This window comes from Corvus kubaryi, unplaced genomic scaffold, assembly GCF_017639235.1.
Source record: "Corvus kubaryi isolate FWS band 111438036 unplaced genomic scaffold, C.kubaryi_AGA036_p1.0 split1-37296, whole genome shotgun sequence".
Classification (NCBI taxonomy): domain Eukaryota; kingdom Metazoa; phylum Chordata; class Aves; order Passeriformes; family Corvidae; genus Corvus; species Corvus kubaryi.
Window position 1 is genome coordinate 6,845,011 of NW_024582075.1, and position 23,885 is coordinate 6,868,895.

At 37.8% G+C, this 23,885-nt stretch overlaps 1 protein-coding gene across 1 annotated transcript in view; it reads left to right on the forward strand.

Annotated features, from left to right (window-relative positions):
* The window catches only part of PCSK5 (proprotein convertase subtilisin/kexin type 5), a 229,293-nt gene extending 205,695 nt beyond the window's left edge, over positions 1-23,598 (forward strand). The window contains exons 27-37 of the mRNA XM_042012677.1: positions 435-635; positions 9,354-9,437; positions 9,898-10,093; positions 12,966-13,183; positions 14,191-14,427; positions 14,883-15,110; positions 16,718-16,895; positions 17,875-18,092; positions 20,083-20,198; positions 21,553-21,739; positions 22,312-23,598. Coding sequence (XP_041868611.1) covers positions 435-635; positions 9,354-9,437; positions 9,898-10,093; positions 12,966-13,183; positions 14,191-14,427; positions 14,883-15,110; positions 16,718-16,895; positions 17,875-18,092; positions 20,083-20,198; positions 21,553-21,739; positions 22,312-22,715 — 2,267 coding nt within the window. The 3' untranslated portion in view covers positions 22,716-23,598. The remainder of the gene's footprint in view (positions 1-434; positions 636-9,353; positions 9,438-9,897; positions 10,094-12,965; positions 13,184-14,190; positions 14,428-14,882; positions 15,111-16,717; positions 16,896-17,874; positions 18,093-20,082; positions 20,199-21,552; positions 21,740-22,311) is intronic.
* The last annotated feature ends 287 nt before the right edge of the window (positions 23,599-23,885 follow it).

The following is a 23,885-nucleotide window of genomic DNA, read 5'->3' on the forward strand; positions in this document are numbered from 1 at the left end:
GATTTAAACCTGACTTTAACTTCATACTCAGCAGAAACTAGAGAACCTATAAATTTGCATATGTCTAAATTTGCATATATTTAAAAAACTTAGGGGTGTCTAGTCTTTAATTTTTTATTGAGACAATATAAGTATTGGGACTTAACCACAAAACTTTTACCCAGGCTTGGACTTCTATTAGATTTGTATGTACTAATGTTTAGCATACTGATTAAAGCCAAGCTAGATTTAAATGCAGATTAGTTTGAAGTTTTTGAAGTTTCTCATATGCAACTGAACTGAATTTAGATTTCATGATAAAAAATTGGAGTTTATATAGCTGCAAAAAGTTTCATATGTTCTTACATACTGGGGTTTTTCCATTAAACCGTTTCTGCTGGAGACAGAGGGGTTGGCAGGGGTCATTATCCTTCCAGGCTCTGTTTCTGTTGCAGACGGCACATGTGTGAGGGAGTGCGGAGATGGCTTCTTTGCTGACGGCATCTCTAGAGAGTGCGAACCTTGCCACAGGAGCTGTGCAACCTGTGTTGGGTACAGTTACAAGGACTGTACTGGGTGCAAAAGCAGTTTCCAACTATCTCATGGGCAGTGCCTGAACCCAAGAAATTCTCTGCCAGCTTGGAAGCTCTGGAGAGGTAAGCTGAAACAGATCTCATAATCTTTTCTCTTTCTCTGAAGACTACTACAAAATTCAGAAAGAATAGAGCAAGATCTTGTAGATTGATTGAAACTGCGCTTTAGTCAAACTTGTAATTTTAAAAGTATGCTGACCAAACAAATTGGTTTCACAGACTGAAATTCATCATCCTGCAAATAGCATAACATTTCAATACAACGTAGGTGTTTCTCAGCTATCTTATGAGTAAAGATTAAAAATATAATTGACAAAAAGATAAAAGTATGAAAAAGATAAAAGATGGGTGTTAGGTTAAGCTACTGGGAATTCCTTATCTAAACAACTGGGTGCCTCGTAGGTCATGTTTTAGACCAGATTTGTTTATTTGCTCCCTACAGAGAAGTCAACATAAGCTGGAGGAAATAGAAAATAATATATTATGTGGCTCTGTGTGTGTGTGACGTGAAAAAATCTATCATCTCTTTATTCCTTTCTCTGTGTAGATATACTCTGCTTTCTGAGAGACCAAATATGTGTTGTAGGGCTACATTCTGACATTCTGGTCCTACACTGGCCATTTCCACAACATTTACAAAATAATTACTTTTTTCTTGGTGGTCTCATCTACAGCATGAGGGAAACAATTGTCTACTCCAAAAAAGCTCCCAAAAACCCAGAAGTTATTTGGAAGGAAATTGCTTTTATAGAGATGTTGAGAGGAACACTGTAATAATTTTAAGTATTTTTTTCCTTCTTATCCATCTCCAAATGCAACCTAGTACTGTCACAAATTTCTTATTAAAAAGTTTTAAATGAAGAGGGCATATATAGAATATTTGTCATTCCCATTATGTCAATATAAAAAGAACAATCAAATGTTTATGTTACAAAATTAAACTGTGCCATTGGAAAAAAAAGGGGACTTTCAAATTTTGTAACGGAACAGTAGTAAAATCTATTATAAAGTTTAGGGATTTATATCACTAGGAGTCTTTAAGAACACATGAAAAGTATCTGACAGGGATGTTTGCTGAATGGAGCAAAAGACTCTAAGATGCATTTTTGAAACAAGTAAAAATTTTCTTCTGGTTCCTATGTTTTTATTTGAATCAAGCACATCCAGGAATTATATTGGTCTATCCCTAGACCAATATGATCTTGCATTAGAAACTAAAATACAGTAGTTAATACTTTCAGAAAAGATATTGACCATTTCTATTAATTACCTATCTGTTGGAGAAATGATGCGTCAAAAGCAATAATCTTTCTTCACCTCAAAAAAATATCAGAGAGACCTAAAAAGAAGAATATTAATAGAAAGTTGATCTCCTACGTGCATTTCCTTGCGTTTAATCCACAGAAGCAAGTTTGGGGTCTTCTCATTTTAAGACTATATCTACATCAGTGCCACGAAAAGATCACATCTGTAGTCTGGTCTATCTATTGATTATCTCTTTCTCACACTGTTAAACACAGTGACTTCTTGTCAGCTTTTTCCTTTTGAGCAGACATCTGATGCAGTCTGCATAACTGAACATTGCTGTGCTGTGAAACTTCTTTCTCTCCATCTTGCTTACCATTTCTCTTTCCTTCCAGTAGTAAAAATACATCTGTCTTTGGGACATTTCAAACTGATATGTCTCACTCAGAGCTGTACTGGCTGGAACGCTAATGGCTGCTCCAAAGTCACAGAATTCATGCTGCAGCTGGTGATGGGACAGTTCCTCTTGGATAGCCCTGCCAGGATTCCTCCAGTGTGGCAGCTGCTGTACCATGTAACTGCTGGGAAAGTGATGTTGAAGTTGATGGTGTTCTGAGCCTTTTTTCTCCAGGCTTCCCAATAGTAGTAATCTTAAGTCAAAAAGTAATGAAGTTGCCACTGTGCTTATTGAAGCTACATCCTTTAGTAACTACATTTATTGACATTTTCTGGAGTTCCTTATTCAGATACTGTAGGTTCATACAGTTCTCATAAAAATAACATTCATTGTTTAAAAAACGATGCAACCTGAATCGTTGATTTTTTTGGCTAGAATATCACTCACTCATTTCTTCTGATGATTTCATTCAAGGGGCAGATGTCAGCTGAGTCCAGATTTCCAACTGTACCATCTATATTGGAAATTCTTATTGCATGCTAAAGGTCCTTAACAAAAAATACAGGATTTAGGCAGGCATGACCAAAACACAGTTAGCTCTAGCAGGGCATCATGCTGATAGAGTTGTTCCTGGTTAGAGACTGCAGTGCATTTCACACTCTGATAATATTTTAATACACATGGATCATTTTAAAAGCGGAAAAAAAAGCAAAGCAAACAACCAAAAACTTCCTGTGTTTCACAATCTGTCACAACTATTTTCTTAATTATCTAAAGCTTTCTGAAAATCAATAAAATTTAGGGGACACAGTCACTGTCATTGTCTATACAATTCTGTAGGATTAGTACAAGAATGGATAAAATTAAAACCTATCTCTGCTTCCTGAAATTTACTATCAGTGAATATTCTGGCTCTCATACCTGTACAGAAAACATCCTGGGTTAAGAACAAATGATCCCTCTCCAGCTTATTTTAAGCGTATCTGTAGGGCTTCCTTCTCTTCCATTATACATTTCAAAGATATACTCAATATATACAGATATACAGAGAAAATAATTTTTCTTTCATACTTGAGGGCAAAATCATAGCATCTTTCCAAATCTTTCACCACCTACTCTGGACAAATGTATCTGGGAATATTTTATCCCACTTTACCTTTCTGTTGTTGTTCTTTAGGTTTTTTATATACACTTTGAGTTTATTCAGGGTTACTTTTTCTTACCAAAGTATCTTCTGTCTCATCTGGTGTCAAAGTCATTTTCTACGGATAGCTTGTCATGCAGCGTAACAGGCATAATCAAAGTAGCTCGTTCAGGCTGTAGGGGATATTAGAATAACTTCACAATTTTCACCAGCCTGATGTGGGAAAGATTGTGGCTGAGATTTGGGTTTTGACTCGCATCTTGTCTGGCTGTTCATCAATATAAGCTTCTTACACTGTGTCCTCAGCACCCTCAAATATTTACATTAGTGCAGCACCATGGCAGAGCTGCCTCTGATCTTCAGTGGCCTGAATTAAAGAATCTGATTAAAGAATACAGGCCAGGTGATTACCAGTCCTACCATTTTGGGGGATTGAGCTGGGTCTGGGGAGCCAGGCATTAAATAAACAACCTTGTCCTTGCCATTGGAGCAAAGGTAGGAGAGCACCAAATGAATCCTCAGTACATGGCCTGCTTCAGACAGTGCAGGAGGACAACACAACTAGGAAGATAGACAAAATTTCCAAATCTAATAGTTTACATCAGCTTTTACTATGTTACTCTTTTATTTACTCTTTTTCTTTAGAAATGTACTACTTGGGAGTTGAGGTATTAGACCTTGAACTGTATTACAAATAATGAAACAATTTCTCTTTGGCTCTTTCGGCCACATGAATTCAGTGGGTTCCACTGTGGGTTTAGTGAGTATGTTGACATACTATGTGGAACAATGTGACTTTTGGGAAACATTCTTGTTTTGGTGGTTCCAAGGCTAACATAACTAAAAGGGCAATACATCAGAGCCTGCCATGGAGAAAACGACTCAGAGTCTGCCCTCCTTTGCAAGCTGAGAGACTAGTCTATTTAGGTTAGAAATAAAACCTTTGTGAATGTGGAATACACTTCTATTTTCAATGATGTTCAAGGTTTCACTTCCATTTTTTATGCAAGGATAAATTATAGACCTGTCCCACAATTTTCACGAGCAAGCACTCCAGCAGCCAAAACATTCTATTAAGAAAATCTATTTAAAATTATATATATAAATTGCTGGTATATTCTGCTGGGCAAGCTATTCCACTGATATCAGTAATCCCTAAAAGGTCATATTCAGGTCTGAAATAATGCAACAGAAAATGTCTGTTACTCAGGTTTTTAAAATGACAGGGCAAGCCAAGAAAAGGAGAAAGGAATAAACCCCCAACAACTAAACTCTAGGTTTCTAGCATGAAACATCTGTATTTTATCTCATATGCCAGATGGTTAAATGAATTTGGAAGCCAGGAAACACACTAGTGTAAGCTTAATTCACCAAGTGAGTACAGAGCCCCTTTTAACTGGATTAGATATTTTGCAAATTATGAAGAGGTCTTTGTTTTGCCAGATGACTAAAAGGCTGCACCCTATAGTAATTCCTTGGGTTGGTATGCCATATTTTAATGAAAATTAAAAATGGAAAAAAATAGGTATGGAATGAGAAATATTTCTAGTGATGGAATATGTGTTTCTTTACACACAGATAAATAGTAGCAATTTACCATTACCTACCACCTCCAATAATAAGAGCAACCTTCCAAACGCACCACTGACTAACTGCATTTTCCTTTTCCTAAATACAGAGCAAAACAAAATCAGTAAAAACATACTGGTTGAGAGAAAGCAATTCAGGCTTTAAAAGGACCTTAATGCAGCTCTGCAGGTATACATATAAGGGTTTCAGGATATGGGAAGAAAAAAACAAGGAATGTGCTATGCAGAAGACAGGAGAGAAATCAGCAGTAGGAGAGAATGGGCCATAGTCTTCTAAACATGAAAATGTTCTGGCATTTAGGGTGCAGAATTACATCATCATGGGAAGAAGTGGAAGATCATTTTAATCACCACCCATATGTGAAATTTCAGGTTGCTAGAAGCAAGCAAAAATGATCCATTATCAAATATGTTCTTATCCATGACAATTTCATATTCTGGTTATTTGTTTGTAAAATTATACAGCTGTATATACAACTAGATTGATAACTAATGGTTATTGGGGAGTGTCATTTACTTCCCAGCAGTCCCATAATTTCCTTAAATGTACAGTTCACGTAAGTCTTCACAATGGGAGAGGTCTACCATTTTATTACATATGTATATTGTTTTCAATATGTTTTACTATATTTATATAATTGCAATTACCTCATGGAGACACGTAACCTGTTTAGGGCTTTTTATTCATGATTGTATTAGTTTTACAAGAGCAGTGCCATGCACAGAATAAAATCTAACAAACTAAGCCACACTTCTGGATCACATTCAAATCACATATTGCTACACAGTGTAAAAGCTAGACACCTTCTAAAAGGAATACACTCGCAGTAAGAAACAGCACTGCATTCCCTTCTGCATCCCTCACTAAAGTAATTGTACCATGGTCCAATAACAAAATACATTGTAAATATACAATCCTTTCAGGAATTAATATATAGGAGCTAGGGATATTACCAGGAGTTAATATACAGGAGCTAAGGATATTACAAATGTACACAAGAGACCTACTTTGATAGCAACCAAAAGTGAAAAGTTTTAAATCCCCTCTTTACTCATAGAAATGCATGAACAAATGAGATTTAAATTGAAGGAAATAAACCATCTTTTGCCAGTTTGAACACTTCCTGCCTGCACTACATGGCCTAAAGATCCATTCTCCAAAAGGAACAGGTAGAGAGAGCAAGGTGGATGGCAAAAAGGTGATGAGAAACTAGAAAGTACTCTTACAACACTGTTATGGTTCTGAATAAAATAAGGAGGGACTATTAGGCAATTCAAATGCTTTTATACCAGAAGGCATGCTTCTTTATATATGGCCATATCTCTGCTCATATGTCCTCAGGTTTTTTAGAGAGTTTCAGCTTGTTTTTTTAAAATAAGTTTTACATTTTTCAGAATAAGTGGCAAGCATGTGAAGAAGACCATACTTGTTTCCTTGTGAACCCCTGATTTTCACCCTGAATATTTCTGACAACTCATTTAATTTTTCTCTAAAAGCAGATTGAAAAAATATTGGGAGTTAAAAGGAAGATGACTGAAGCAAAAATAAAGTAAATATGGGGATTGTGTTAATTGAAAATAAAATGTTACTCATTTTTTCCTTAATTAATTTTGGGGTCACCATTAATATCTTACAGTAATACATTTCAAGAAAATCTTCCATTGTCTCACTCATGATGCACAACCCCAAATGAGAAAAGAGAACAGGAAAAAAATATTTCTCAGTCTTTCCCCACCCTTCCAGTTTCATAATCCCTTGAATAGCCTGAATGGGCAAGAGCCTTGTGGTAGCTTCAAAGCTGCAGTAAAATCTAGTGCAAGAAATAACAAAATTCAGTTTTTCAGATTCTATAAAATAACAAGACAGACTTATCTGGGTCAAAGATGTTGCTCATTCTAACAAAGACACAAGAATAAAGGTGGTCTTGAGTCAGATTCTGACCCAAGTTTAAATAGAGGGCTTTTGCTTTTGAAAATAAAAAAATGGATATTGAATTTTTTTTAAAAGAAGAATATAAGTTTAAGGATAAAAACAACTCAGTAGGTCTCCAAAGATCATTCATTTTGTTGAACACTCAAGTCCTTTAAGGGAAAGGAAAATTGAACCCAACAGCTTAAACCCAGTAATTTTTAAGCTTTCCATGTGCCATCAAGGAAGACCAAGGAAGTACAAGGAACATGTTGCATGACCATTTCCTCAGCTTTGTAAGGCTATTCTTTGGAAGGATCTTGTTATATTATTGGAAGTACTGTGCACAGTTTTCTGCAAAAAGGTCTCTTGCACCGCACTTTCCTATTTTGGAAGCTTTTTGCTGTGAAGGAAACTTACATTTAAAACGTTCACATTATTCTAAATATGTGTTGTATTTCTGTTTTTTTAGTAAATGAAAGCCACAGTCACAAGAAAGACTCATTTTACCTGCCCAGAATTTTTTTAAAAAAATAATTTTTACTAATTTCTTCTATCAATATTTAAATTGGGAAATTTAAGTACTTATATTTGACTGGAAACAAAATGTTGTTTCTGTTGTCAACAGAAGCCTAATTGCTTGCATACATTCCCCTCTGGTGGCAACTAGTTACAATTACAAAAACCACGACATACTGCAAAAAGGAAACAGAAATAAAAACTAGTTCACCAAAAAATATCTTTATTTTTCATTCTAAGGTTTCAAACATTTAGAAAGAATGAACTCCTTTAAATATTCTTCAGCAATAGTTAACAACTTCCCTGCTTAACTTCACCTGATCTTCACTCAAAACCAGCAAAAGAGAGAAGCTTTGCATAAATAAAGTTACGATAATAGAAAACCTTGTAACATCCAACTTCTGTGGAGTATTTCTTATATTCTTACAGTCAACATTAAGGACACTTCTTAAAGCTTTGTTAAATAATGGAGAGTAATGAAAAACATGAAGCTAAGACAGTCTCTCCAAGAAATGCTTTGACAGTGAATCTCACAAAAGTAAGCAATTATCTGTTTGAGGATTATTTGCATAAGAGAAGTCAAAATGCTTATGTGCTACATACCTTGAAAAAGACTCAAACTGCCCTCTGCACTCAGGTGCAATTATATACAGTGGAGTCCTCCTAGCAGGACATGTTGTAACCTGAAATACAGGAAAAAGGTATTCAGCAGGGGAGAACGGGCAATTGCCAACAGTATGAATTTTAACTTGGGCAAATGCTGGATTCTGCACCTTGGGACAGTACAATCCTGGTTTCTTGTACAGAAGCTGAAGAGAAGCACTGCAGAAAGGGACCTGGGTGCTCTGATCGATGGCAAGTTGAATGTGAGTGAACAGTGTGCCCTGGCAGCCAGGAGGGCCAAGCATGTGCCGGGATGCTTTAAGAACAGCATTGACAACTGGTCAAAAGAGGGGATTGACCAGGTCTGATGCAGCCTCAGCTTGAGGACTGTGTGCAGATTTGGGCACCACAATACAGAAAAGACAGAAAGCTAATAGGGAATGTCCAAAGGAGGGCCATGAGAATGGTGAAGGGCCTGGAAGGGAAGGTTTGCAAGGAGAGACTGAGGTCACTTGGTTTGCTCAGCCTAGAGTAAAGGAGACTTCATTGTGGTCTTCAACATTCTCACATGGGTAAGTGGAGCAGCGGGTATGGATCTCTCACTCTTGTGACCAGTGAGAGGGCTCAAGAAAAAGGCAGGAGGCTGAGTCAGGAGAGATTTATGTTGGATACCAGGAAAAGATTTTTCACCCAGAGGGTGATTGAGTACTGGAACAAGCTCTCCAGGGAAATGGACACAGCACCAAGTCTGACAAAGTTCAAGAAGCATTTGGACAATGGTCTCAGCTTATGGTGTGTCCTGCACAGGGCCAGGAGTTGGACTTTGATGATACTGATGGGTCCCTTCCAAATCTACGTATTCTGTGATTATATGATTCCTGTCTCCTTCTGACTCAGAAATTTTAGGTTATAGGGCAATGGTGTTCTGAACAATTTCATTCAAAATGTCCATGAAATACCACACTAAACCATGTCCCTAAATGTACGTACTTTCTAGATCATTCTGTTTGCAATCTATTAGTATTATACATCTGTATTTGGGTTTGGCGCACTACACTGAAATTAAGATTATTTGGTTAATTATAAAATTAAAACCATTATTATTCTCATTTGTGATGAGCAGTCCAGAACAATGCCTTAGTGAATGTGAGGAAAACATTTATATTTTCCTTTAACATAACTCTTAAATTACCATTTAGGAGAGACGAGTCAAATACAATCATTAAGTTCTTCAACTTCATGAATTCCAAAAATTCACAGAAGTGCATTTTCAAAATACCTTAGGAAAAGCCACAGGAAGTGTCCCTCCTGAAGGGAGGAGAAATTAACAAAACCAGATGGTAAAAAATTGAACTTTTTTCCCCTTTCACCCCAGATGGAAATAGAAAATTGCTGTCCTGTGACTCTTCATGTATGACTTGTGAGAAATCTGCTGATGTGTGTACTTCATGTCCACAAGGTAACATTTCAGCTTCCTTGGATAAGTTTGCAAGTGACTATAATATTTTGTAACCTACATGCTTCCAGAGAATGTTTTTGTCGGTGGTCACTACAAAGTCCCTCAACAGCTTAAACAATAGGCAACCAACCCTTGGTGATATGGTTTAAGAAAATTGTCATATTGACAGTGTTCCTTTTCTCTCAACTAAAATCTGTAGACATGATGCAGGAATTACTCAATAGGGATTTCTTCAGCAAGACATACTAGATAATCCTGAAGATTCCTTCTAACTGTAAATTTCAGTGAAGTCTGAGGAAAATATTTTGGGAAATATCTTAAAGAATGTTTTATTCATTCTTTTAAGAACCAGAGTTGAATTTTGAGAAGTTGAAAGCTTTTTTATAGCCATCCAAGGCAAAAATCTTTTAAATATATGTCTAATTGATGCCTTTACTCCCCTGGGGTGCTCTTCTGCCAGGAAAATTTCTCATCCATGATACCTGTGTTTCTCTGTGCCCTCAAAAATATTTTGGCAACACTGCAAGTGGAAAGTGCGAGATCTGCGGCGATGACTGTGAGGTGTGCTCCGACCACTGGCACTGTCAGAAGTGTCAGTCTGAACAGAACCAGCCATTCTTCCTCCACAAAGGCAGATGTTTAGAGGAGTGCCCTGAGTAAGTAACCCCTCTTATATCATCTCTAATTTTTTCTCTGTGCTCTTTCTCTTTAAAGTTCAGAATTCGTTATTAAACTTTCAAGGAAGACCTTAACCTAACCCAAGCTACCAGAAACTAAGGTGAATGTAGTTTTCAGACTGCCTGAATAAACAGTATTTTCTTTTGGTTGGAGAAAAAGTAAAAAAATCAAAAGTGAAGGTAAGACATTAAATCCTATGAAAGATGGAACAGGTCTCAATGAATTCAGTAGGAACATCATACTTCATGGCAAATGATAATAGAAGTTCTAGACATTCTCCAGACTTGCTCCTTCCTCCGAGTAGTACAGAGCATTGGTATGAACTCAGACAGTGAATGTATCAGAGCCATGATACGTAAATACAGTGCTTAATGTGTGTTTTTCTCTTTGGCTCATATTTATTTTATATATTTTTTACAAGTGGAATTTAAAAATATTCCCATTTGACTGCAATGGATATTAGATCAGGCCCATGAGTAGATCAGGTTCTCTCTTTTCTGTGTTTTTTTCTTCAGCATTCATCTTGTCTACACCTAACACAGTTCTAGGTGCTCAAGGCATGAGCGCTGGCATGCCTCAGGTCAGAGAGAGTCCAACTGCGTTACTTCTGTGCGTCGCTGAAGCGACTTCGGCATCAAGAAAAGTGCTGCTGGCTGAGCCAGCTGGCTGGCTTCTTTGCAGACGGAACACGGCAGGAGCTGATGGTATCAGCTCACGTTAGCTCGGAGACAAAGGAAGAGAGAGGCTGTTCTGGTCTGGCTCCTAACAGGTTTATTGTTAGAAGTTTCGCACCCCGAACAAGCTCGGGAGGGATGGAATGTGATGGGAAGTGATGGGATGATCCCCTGAGGCTTGTCCTCAGTTTTATAGGGAATTTGAAAACCCTGGTGAAAGGGGAAAACAACCAATGAGTTACAAGCCAGGGGGAGGATACAAATTAACAAGAACCACGGGGGGAAACCGAGAGGCGGGAGTTGTAACAGAGAACCAGCGAACAACCGAGTAACCGAGAATTTTCCCGAACCGGGGGAGGCGGCTTGTACCCGGGCACTGCCCGGGGGGTGCAGCTTAGGCTTCTGAGCCGCCCCTCGACCCACCCTCTGAGTCTGCCTGTTCGGGAAACTCGATCTAGGGGATGGGCTGGGATTGATTGGCATCACGCTGCCCCAGCCCTGCAGTGGGCTGGGTCACACCAACATCTACATATACATAAAACCAGTGCTATGCAGAAAAAAAGCCTTGCTTAGTTAACCTTTTTTCTTCAGAAAAATGTGCAGCTCCTGCTTTTCTTGCAATCTCTCTGCCACTGCCTTCCTGGTAATTTTGTCAAGTAAGTCAATGAGGGCCAGTGGGACAGGTTTTCTTCATCAAATGTCGCAGTAAATGCAAGGTAATTGCACTAAAGCCTACTCTAGTCCAGAAACAAATTTTAATATTAGAAACTGAGGCATACAACCATTAATTGTGTTTTGACATTAATATGTCTCTTGTCAGTACTCATTTCCCAGTAATTCCACCCAGAGTCAGCATAACAAATCAAAATTTTTATATAGCACTAGTCATTTCAGGTGTTATTATCCCTCTTTTTTTCCAAGTTCTAGACTGTAAGTATTGGCTTCCCATCATTGAGCAAAATTCACAAGGTTTAAACTCCAGTTTCAGACTCTGAGGTAAAGTTTTTGAGACTCAACTACTTTCCACTGGAGCAAAAAATGAGACTCTTTATTAAATGGGTTGGTTTGGGTTTTGGGACATGTTGTAAGGGATAAAAAGGTTTGACTTACTGCATGATTAATTTCTGACAGGGGAATTTTAGAAGACTGGGCTAACCAAGTACTCAACTTTGGAACAATAAAACATGATAGGACTGTGAGAAGTAGTTGCAGGACCTTGATAAAAGTTGGAGAATAAAAAAAGATGAGAGTACGTGACAGGCACAGCTCCTCCTACCTTTTCTCTAACCTTGCTCCTAATGCATTTCCCCAGACTTTCTTTGGAAAGGTCACAACCAAGAAGGAAAGAAGAAGCACTCCTCTATAAGGAATAACAATTTTGTTAATGTAAAGTACATATTCTAGGAGTACTTTCTATCTCAACTTATATAGTTTTCATCAATGGCTCTGTGGATTAGCAATCATCTCAAAATGTCAATTTACCCATCCTTTAACCTTGCAACAATTTGGTTTTGAGAATGTAGACAGATTGAATTCAGCATCTCTTTTATGCATCTTCACTTGAAGCCGAGGTGCAGATTTTTTCTGTATTTATGACTAGTACTCCCAGATGTGGCTGTCTACATTTGCTCTCACACCACGCATACCAGCAAAATGTACTCCTCCTTTGCCATCTCCAGCTTGATCTCAGTAAAGCAAGGTACTATGCAAATATCCTGCTTTTTGCCGTTTTTCTTCAATCCCTGCCCTCATTCTTCCTAGCCTCCACATTTCCAGAGTCTTCTCTTCTCTTTCTCCTCTCTAGAGCCACTGAGGTTACACTTCTCTTTCTTTCCTTGATATCAGTGTTGCAGGTCAGCTGCACAAGGCTAGAGATTGCATGTTTTCCCAAAATTTACATATCTTTCTATCTTATATCCTTACAGGAAAAATAAAGACACAAAAGTTCAACATAGACAGAGGTACAAGAAAAAAGGAAAGCCCTTCAAATAGCACTAACCATGCACATTTTCTGCTCTCAGACACAGGGGATGTTAAGCAGAAGATGGGCAAAAAATTGTGTGAGAAACATATTTGATCTAGTGAAGTGTGTGTGCTGGGAAAGTCTCATTTAGAGTCATAATTCTCATAGCCTGGAGTGACCAGCAGTCTGCTTTGTGTTTTTTTCATTCCATAGGGGATATTTTAATGATTCTGAGACTTGCAAGGAATGCAGCGGAACCTGTAAGACATGTATGGGAAGTGCAACCCAATGCCTGTCCTGTAAAAGTCCTTTGCTTCTGGAGCACTGGGAATGTAAAGCTACTTGTTCAGAGAAGCATTTTGCCTCTGAGGGAACCTGCAAACACTGCCCCAAAATGTGCCAGGAATGTATTCACGATGAAATATGCAAAGGTATTACAAAGAACTGCTCTTGTGTAGACTAAAATCCACCTGGATCTGTCTGGAGAGAGACTGACAGAAAATCAGTAATGTGGAAAAGTAAAAAGTGACGTGCATATCATTGTTAATCTCTAAAATAGATTATGATGAGACTAAATGACTAATCTGTAAAGATTTCACATAGCTTTGCCTGGTCCTGTGGTTCTTCAGAGATTCCTGCTGGTTTGATTTTATTTCTGATCTAGTATATCCAACCCTAAAAACTTGGATCTGTGCACCAATGTGAAATACAGAATGTTTCTTTCCTTGCTCAGTTGAACTTCACACCTCTTTACAATTTTTGCAGATGACTACTCCTGTTAGAGAAAGAAATCCCTGTAAAAAAACATATTAGGAAAGCCTTCGGTATCCTGGTGAGGCTGAATACCTCCCCCACCCCCCCCTCAAGATTTCCAGTATGGTTAATATTGAGTGAGCCATTCTGGAAACATAAACATGGATAAAATAAAAAACCAACCAATTAACCAGCCAAACCATAAACAAACATATTAAACCTAATACTCATAATAAAATAGCAACTTATTCACAGCTCTAGGCGAAGACAAACATTTAGGTCAATATATTCTAGCTAAACTCATATTTTAATAATAAACTAAACAAAACTTCATATATGTACATTCCTGATTTTGCAGGAAGTTCATAATGCAGAAGAATATCCGAAAAAGGCCATCTATATATCAGTGTCAAATGGCTTGGTTAATATCACCAAAGCTGAGCAAGTGACTTTTTTTCACAGTTTCTTGCTGTAACACAGAGGACACCATTTGAGGGTTGGGCCAATATAGGTGTTTTGGAGGGGAAAGACTTGAAAAAGGAAGTCCTGCCTTTTCAAGGTGTTCTGATGACTTCTGTAATGACAGGCAATCCAGAATTTTATGTTTCCTAGGATTTAGCTGCTCTGACACTTAGGTCAGAATTTGCTGCTTGTTTGCTTACCTGTGTTCTGCTGTCCCCTGTAGAGTGTATGGACGAGTTTTTCCTGCACAAGGGGAAGTGTGTGCAGGAATGCCCTTCACAATTCTACCCTGAAGACAAGCACTGCTTTCCCTGCCATGCCGACTGCCAGAATTGCAACGGGCCGAATTCTGATGACTGCACAGCATGCACTTTCAGCTTGTCTGTCCTTTACAATGGCATGTGTTTTGAAGAGTGCCCTGAAGGGAGTTACTATGAAGAAGCCACCAAAGACTGCCAAGGTTGGCAGCTGCTGTTTTCCCCAGAAGAATATTGAGATACAAGTGGGTCTGTTTAAAGGTCACCCCCTAAGGGTGTGCGTGTGACAGCTAATGTTGATACCAGTGTCTCGGAGTTGAAGAGGATAGCTAATGCAGAAAAAGGATTGGGCTTAATGTAGACAGTAAAATTTGAAGAAAGCAGAGAGGGGGGTAGCAAGGATATATATGTTTATTATTACAGGCAACCACTCTAGTAAAATGCTGAGAATGGCTACAGAATTGCTGGAGTCTAGTCACTTTTGCAAAAGCAGTATTGATGCAAAAGAAAACCTAAGGAACTACTTGCATAAGATTGAAAATTATTTCCCTCAGGCTTTCATCCTGAGATTACAGCTGCTCCTTCAAAAATAAAAGCTGTAATAATACTTTGAGAGAAAGCAAGAAATGGTGAAATTCCTACTCTTTGTCCTTTTCAGCATGCAACAGGACATGCCAGACTTGTTCTTCCACTGCCTGCCTAACTTGCAGAAATGGACAGATACTGAACCATAATGGGCACTGTATGTTATCTGGATACTGCTCTCCCACTGAGTACTACATTGAGGAAATTCAGACCTGCAAACCTTGCCACAAGAAATGCTTCCACTGCTCAGGACCCACTGAAAACCAGTGTCTTAGCTGTGTAAATAACCACTATCTTCTCAGTAAGTGTCTCTCTCTTGCCTCTAGATTTCATTCTACATTGAAAGCATGGAATGTACAAGTTTTCATCACATTCATAAAGCATTTGGGGTCCATTAACCAATCTAAATGCCGTAAAGAGGACATGACAAGTAGTTAAATTGTGCAGAGATTATTTTTTCAGTGGGGCTATGTGGAAACTCCTTGTGAGGCAGGGCTTGCCACCCACTGGGGCTAATGCAGGACTTCTAAATAGCAACAAACACCATGATTAAACAAAACTCATTTTTTTAATTTACTTGGTATGTACTCTTCCTATCATTTCCTACAAAGACTTTAAAAGAGGGCTATCATTAGATTTGTTGTTGTTGTTGCTGCTGTTAATGTATCCATAAAAGGTACACATTTTCATGTTGGCTTCTTTAAACCCTGCAGCAATATGATGGGGAAAGGAAAACTTAAACATCTGTTAAAAGGGATCACTAGGTCATCATCTAGTGGGTAGCTAAGGTGCAAAATTACTTTTCTGACTTTGGAGTAGGCTTGAGACTATTCTGACAAAGAGTAGGTTTGAGACTATACCATCTTAGAAACAAATAGGAAAAAATTATAAAATCTCCAATCCAAAACAATTCTTTTCTGCATACTCTTCTAAAAGCAAACAAAAATTTTAGAAAATCATTGGGAGAAAAAAATATTAAATAATCCTTCATGCAGGAAAAATCTAAAAACCAGTGTAAATTAAAAGTGAACCTAAGCTTTTTGAGTCTAATTCTAATGCAGATTTACATTCCTATATTTCTGAGGCCTTGCATCAGACTTATCTTTTCTACCAACACACTCAGCTGTTTTGCACCATTACAAGTGGTAACATTGATGGACACATATAGATAAACATACTGGAACTGAGATGAAAATGAGAAAACACCAAACCTGGAAGTTCCTTCCTTTGACGAATTGCAACCCAAGCAGCAAAACTATCAAGACAAACTATGTAATAAGTACAAACAACAAATGAATAATTACTACTTTATTAGGTTTATGCACTTGCAGCTAATTACAAAACTACTAACTTCTCATTCAGGATTCCTACTACAACAACTGAAATTTCATTGAAAAAAAAATGGACTTACCTGGCTTTGCAGCATTAAAGACATTTAATTCCATAACACAAAGTAGAAGCCACAGACAAGGGTAAAGACCAGTAAACAAATGACATTAAATCTCAAATTTACCATCAGATCCATCATCTACACAGAATGAAATGAGATTGATGCTTAGAGTGAAATCTAGGGAAAATAGCAATGCAGATAGAAAGTTGCTTTACTACTTTTGATTATTCTGAAGGAAATCACTTCTGCTGTTCATTATTATGCTCCTTTATATTTCACAAAGATAAAAACTTGCCTGTGCTGAAGGGCTTGCTAATATGCATAAAACACAGAAATGAGGACTAATAATTGATAAGAATAAAAAAATAATTACTATACCCCAGCATTCGGTTTTCCTGTTCTGATACACTATCTATCCGCATTTCCTCCTGATAGTTTGCTCTAGTACAGCTGTATGAGATGTTTTATAGTAGCAAATCCTGAACACGATGGGTTACTTTGCATTGTTGTCTGTGCAGACAGAACCTGTGTTGAAACGTGCCCAGATGGATATTATGCTGACAGCACGGAGGGGCGATGTTCTGCCTGCCACAGCACCTGTGACACTTGCACTGGAAAACACAGCTCACACTGCCTTTCCTGCAAACCAGGCGGGTACAGACAAGGAAAAGGATGTGTAACCCAGTGTCCAGAAGGGTAAGATCCAAGACCTTTTGCTAAGAGCTGCATCACAGAGAGGGCTTTGAGAAACTAGATCATGCTGCAGCATTCTACATCAGTGTGAAATAGAACTGAGTTTTGTTTTCAGGAGAAAATTTCTTGTATTTTCGCAGTACACAAGTGGTGGAAAACCTCCCTTCACTGTAGAAAACTCTAAAACTGGTGCCCAGATGGGAACTACTTAGTTGTGGTATGGACATTTTACACTCAGAGGATGCTCTTGGCTACCTCTGTACAGAATAGTATGAACCAGACAAGTATACTAAGTTATTTGTCAGTCAGCCTGAGCACAGACAGAAGAACCTCCAAGCACCATTGTGGCCTCCACTTAACATGAAGTTTGGATAAGGTTATATTTTTTTTTCATTGAGTTAATGCTTATGATAACAAAAACAACCATTAAACAACTTTGAACTGAGCACTCATAATTCTAGCAAGAAACTTCCCTAATTAATCCATTTAAGTTCAAAGTGAATTCAGCGTTCTTTCGTGAAATTCAAATTTAGAAAGTGAACCTATGATTTCTCTTTCAGGTTCATTCAATTTAAAACTAGAGTTCAACTGATCATTTTGGTTGTTCATCCCATTAAACTGGAAAACTCTAATGACCATATCTCAGCAAAATCACACAAAATAGGAGAACACAGTCAAAACCAAGCTGAGTTTTTTTGAATCCTCCCTACTTCAATACTTTATATCTCAATTCAAGTCAGATTTTAGAAATTTTTGATGTAAACTCTGTACAGAGTCATGCTCAATGGCTGAATTCCAATGACCAAGGGGAATTACAGAAAATTAATTCTATTTTCACTGAGATTACAAATATCTGTGTTCATTTTAGTATAATTTTTATAAATTGATGTAGTCACAGTAAAAAGCTAAGGATTAAACAAGTGTTGGTTTTCCTGACACTGCTGGCCTTTATGCAAAGCTATGCCTGTCTGATCTATTTCAGCTATTTCGCACAAAATTCCACTGGATCATGTGAGAGATGCCACAAAAGTTGTAAGGAGTGTATGGGGCCTCGACCCACCGACTGTCTTTCCTGTAATACATATTTCTACCTGCTGCACTCCACAAACGAATGTGTTAGCTCTTGTCCTCAGTACTACTACGAAAACAAGGACAACAATGTCTGTGAGAGATGCCACCCTTCCTGTTTAACTTGTGAAGGTAAAAGCATATGATCTGCTTTGAGCAAAAAAGGGGTCATCAAAACACCAGGAATGTCAGCTCCAAGATTTGGGAACACATCACAAAGATACAAACCACATACAGTGCTACCAGTCTGTCCATGACTTTAGCCACAGTGGGTGATGCTGACTTCTCCCAGGGATTGCTGGGCTTTTCCTGGCTCTTGGTGACTTGTGGCATTCACTGGTCAATAGATTTATTTCTACCACATTGACAATTGAGGTAAATGCAAGTATATGAATTCCTGTCAAGCTTTCTCCAGAACTGTTTCCAGCACAGAGCACAAACAGAAAGACAGCCATGTAACAGGGAGGGCTGGGACTGAGTCACATGTTGCCAAGTCAGTGAGTGGAAAAAACCGGAAAACAGTAATGAATTTTCCATCAGCCAGGCCTCTCACAAAGATGCTCATCAGCTTCACAAAAAAATGGGCTCACTTGCTTTCAGAGCTGGACGCCATTTTTCACACAAATATTAACAAAAACTGAAAAGTACCTCACTCTTTGAGCTGTCATACTGTGTGCTATTCCATGAAAGCCAAGGAACTTAATTCCAACTACAGTCTTTACAGTCTACAGTGGGAAGGGTAAAGACCCATAAAGCACATTTTTAGGTTGAAAGGCAAACAGAAATCAAAAGCGCAGTGATGTTTCTTGCTTTTAATATAGTTATGTATTCTTCAAAGTTAACTTTTAGACACCATCAATTTTGCTCTGCGAGACTCATGTTTTAATTTTCTTAGTTTTCCTAATTAAACCAATTCTGAAACAAAAAGCATTAATCCTCTTGGAGGCACTTGGTGCCCTTTTTTACCTGAACAACATGAGATTATAGCTAATGGGTTCCACACTGCAGCTTCGAAGACCATATCACATCATAACACACAAACTGTTTTGGATAGTGAATATACTGGATAGCACAGATGGCTAATTGCAACATAACAATATATGTGGAAACTACACTTAGAGTGAAGCCACATCCAAGAACTTTTACAATGTAATTGTATAACAATGTTATAAAAAGTAGCAGAAATATTTCTGCTTGGATTTCAGACAAAAAAAGATAGACATTAATTTACACACTACATCCTCTGTTTTTCACATTTGGCATAAATACTATGGGACAGAATTTTTATCATCAGAATTATGAATTACAAGGCAGTCTGAAATGCAGCTGCATTACTGATATAGCAGCAAAGAGCATGGTGTCTCTTTGTCATGAGCAGTAAGGAAAACCATATATTGCACAGTAATACAGTAAGTTCTCTGTGTTGTAGAAGGTTACTAACTTCAGCAGTTTAACTTCTGCTTATGTTAGCTACTTGCATTTTCATTTTCTACCTGTCAGACAGCAGCAGAAAATGTCTAGGTGCAGGGAAATGGACAGGTGCATCTTGACACTTAAGACAAACCCATCACCTCAGTGTTCCATAGAAATATTGCATGTAGCATCTGTCTTTAGAAGGAGTCTCTGACACACAAGGGCATATGATGCTCTGCCTGCACCTAGTGGATAATGTTTTTTTTCTTATCCAACTAAATAATTAATTTTTCTATTCAAACATTAACATCTCTTAATTCACTGTTGTTTGAAAACAGTTAGTTAACAGGGCAAATAAGCATGGATTTTGTGAAGGACAGCATTTGGCAAAGTTTTCCACAATTTTACTTCAGTGCTCTGACCTATTTTATTTTCCTGAATATGTCAGAGGTTCCCTTTACAACTGATTCTGAAATCATCTTTTCATGAATATCAGAACACAAAAGAAATAAATTTTGTTTGTACATAAAGCCCCAAGACTAGACACAAGTTTTTTCTAATGCCAACCTCTTCATGTTGAACTCCTCACTAATGATTGTTGCACTGACAAACATCCTTTTGGTTCATTGCACTGGTCAGTATAATTTTCAAAGGAAGTTAGCTGACAACGTTTCCTGTTGTAATATTGTCGTGTTATTTGCCCTTCTAGGAAATGGAGCACTCAGCTGCACATCTTGTGTATGGAGCTACAGTTTATTAGGTGGAATGTGCAACTCAGACTGTTTTGTAGGTGAATACAAAGTCCAGGAAACACCAGGACAAAAGGTACCTATTTGTAGGCTCTTTGTACACAATACAAACAACACATTCCTCTTCTCTGAGTTTTTGATGGTGCTTATCTTTAAGTTTGCTTACTTTTTTGTGCTTTTGGCAGGGGAAGCCTTGTTTCTCTTTCTGGGGCTACTCTATAGTAACAAAGTTATCAAAACTACATGGACAAATCGGTTCTGTTAATGATACAGTGAGGGTTTTTTCCAGCATAACTGAGATTTCCTCTTGGATTTCTGATGCCTTTTCTGTAAGAAATCCTTCTGTATTTTTGATAGACAGCTTTGCAGGCAGAAAGCTCTAGTAAAAGGCCAGGCTGAAGTTAACAGAGCTGTATATTTAGTACAGCAGGACCACAATTAGGTTTGGGTCTGTGCCATAAATCTGGACACCCTACCTTCCAGATTTCCACACCAATTGTCTTCTAAAGATATTTTTTCAAGAATATAGCAGCAAGGCATGCCAGCCTGAGCTACAAAACCTGGAGTCTCTGTCCTGGAATATCTCCTTGACAGTCCTACTTCATAGCACTGAATCTGGGAAAATAACCTTATTTGAGCCTGGGGACGACAGAGGTCTTTGCAAAGACAGAGGTCTTTGCAAAAGCTTTGACTCTAAGAAATTATGAACAGCTATGATTCTCCAGTCTTGCACAAGTTCTTCCATCCAGGATAAACAGCCTTGCAATCCTAACAGCAAGTTCGATGAACGTTTATTGGAGTTGCCAGATCTTCACAGTGAACATGTGCCATGGCCAGGAACTGTGAACACTGGAAACACTGAAACACCTGACTTCAGAGCATTCTGCAGTGCAGGTGTGATCACAGTGGCCTCTGGTAGTCTTTGTACTACCCAGTACAAAGTTCCCAGAAGTCTGGACTTTAAGATGAGTATTTCAACCTAAGCTGTTTCTGTAGAAAAAGAAGGAACACAGTTTAACAGAAATCTGTTTTGTTAAAAAATTTCCAACCACCTTTATTCCTTACTTCTGCTTCTTCCCTGGGTAGAAAGAAAATTCATACTCTCAGCTTTTTCCCAGAGTATTTCATATTGCTTCTTCCATGTCAGTTACTTTTCTGGCCCAAAAAGCTTAAAAGCATGAGTAAATTTTATCTTCCTGCCCAGCTATGTGAGATCTCTAAGCTCTTATAACACTTTACACCCTCCTTCTACAAGCAGATTACTGAGAAATCAGAAAACAGAAAATTTTGAATCTGCTACTGTATTTTCACATTGAGACTCATGGTGCCCAGAGATGACAACCCAGATGGTGGATGACAGCATAGAACTGCCAGGTCAGGTCCAAATCACACAAAGTTAGAGGTGTATTGCTTGTGTTCTGTGTTTAAAGGTGGACAAACCCAAGTGTGAGAAATGTGACAGCTCATGCACTGAGTGCAAGGGACCTGGTCCTCGCAACTGCACAGTCTGTCCAGCCAGCATGCAGATCTTCCTGGAGGAAAGCCGCTGCCTGCCCTGCTGCAGCGCCACTGACCTACCAGAAACCCCAGAGTGCTGTGACTGCAGTGAAACACAAGGTAGGACCATGCTGAAGAGCACAAACAGTGCTGAAGTGTTGTATAGTTGATTATGCTGACACTATGCTGCCTCAAAAGTGGACTAGAGAGAAAATGTGTTATTGGTAAACAGTGTGTTTCTACTGCTGCATCAAAAACAGGAAAGATTTTACTCAAATAATAACCATTATGTCTGGTGCTGGAGATGGCAACTTCTTGCACTCACAACTACTACATTAAATGGCCCAGCATTTCATAAACTGACTGGTTTATGAATTAGCTTACTTCAATGAAGAGACATCTGAATCACTGCATTCATGAGCCTGCTAAATAAGAAGCTTATTTGCTTCTTTCTCATTATTTCAAATCAAATAATGAAAAATAGATATCCCAACCTTATTGACATCCTTACAGCATAAGAACAACAAAGACACCATTGTGGTACTAGAAAAGTTAGGTATTTTGTTGACCGCTGTTAAAAATATAAATAGTCCTAAACACTGTACTGGATTTTTTAAGACTCTCACACACACAAATACAAGCTCATTTCATCCACTTTTTTGTTGTTGTTTTGTTTTTAATTTCTGTTGTAGATGACTGTGTATTACAGACAACTCTACCTCCTGGGCAAAAAAGCAAAACTGCTTTCTTTGTTATCACTTGCATCTTGCTTCTGCTTGTCATTGGAGTAATTGTATTCATCTGGAGAAAGGCACGAACCAAAACCCAGCCTGTCAGTAAAGGACGGTATGAGAAGCTGACAAATCACTCCAAAACCTTTCCTTCCTCTGTGAGCAGCTACCACAAGAATCCCAGTTACCACGAGGATCAAGTGATTGAATACAGAGATAGAGATTATGAAGATGATGATGACGAAGATGACATTGTATACATGGGCAAGGACGGCATAATTTATCACAAATTTAAATATGGACTTTTGGATGATGATGAGGAAGATGAGCTAGAATATGACGATGAAAGTTATTCATTTAGATAACTTTTTGATAATTTACTAATTGTAAGTTAGTCCTACTCAACTGTTTTTCCCTATGAAAATATAGCTATTTAGTTAATATGTTTAGTTACTTGAGAGCACCCTGACCTCCAAATTTTTTGCTATTTGTTATTGTGAGAGCAGAATAATTTCTAGAAACTTTTGTCTAAATAATTTTTTTCTAGGCTTTTAAGTAGCACTCCAGATATAGTCTGGTTAAGAGATTAAGTTCCTGTGCATTTGTGTGGAGAATAAATCCTTTCACAATATGTATTTGTGTAACTAAAACAAACTTTTCTTCAAACCTTTATGGAGAACCTTGCCAATCACTACTAGAAATGTGATAAGCAAGATGGGTGTACCTACTTGATGAATGCCACTGGGAGAGGGTGCCAGTAGTTTACTACTTTGTGATTAGTTACTCAGCAATTCATAACAGAATAGGCAACTTGGAAAAGTTTACTTGATTTTCTTCATAATCAGCTGGTGTTCCCTGAAGCAAACACATTCCACTCTATAATCTTTACAGTGTACTTTCATGGGAAATCGTGTATCTATGACATGATATTTTAAGACTTATGATTGTGACTGCTTCTTATAACTGTATTTTATTAACAGTTTGTATGAAATAGAACAAAAATATTTTATATATCAGCCTCCAATTAATCTTTACTGCAGTGTTTGTCAAAAAATCTTGCATTTTACAGATGAATTTCTTGGTTTACAATGAAGGGCAGTATTGTCTATAAGCATGGCACACACACACCCATCCTGCACCACAAGCAGCCAGTTGTTTATATTGTAAATGGCTCAGGATGTTCAGACAATGGCAAAGGGGATATTTAGCACTTTTCTTGTAATTTTTATTATTATTACAGAAATAAAAATTTATAATTCTAAAGAAAATATGGATGCTTGTTGTGAAGAATAAATTCTTTAACCATCTTAAAAATGCTGTTATTCATTAAATTTCATTCACTCTCAGAGTTTCTCTAGGTTTCCAGTAAGGAGCTGCTCTAAAAATAATAAGGTTATATATATAGATTCAGTGTTTGCAAAGGATTTGTGTAAAAATACCAGATTTTCATGGCTCAGTGCCTCAGTGGAATCTTCAGTATTACATATGCCCAAAGACCTCAGGATAGTTCCATCTGTAAGATTAAAGATGTTTTA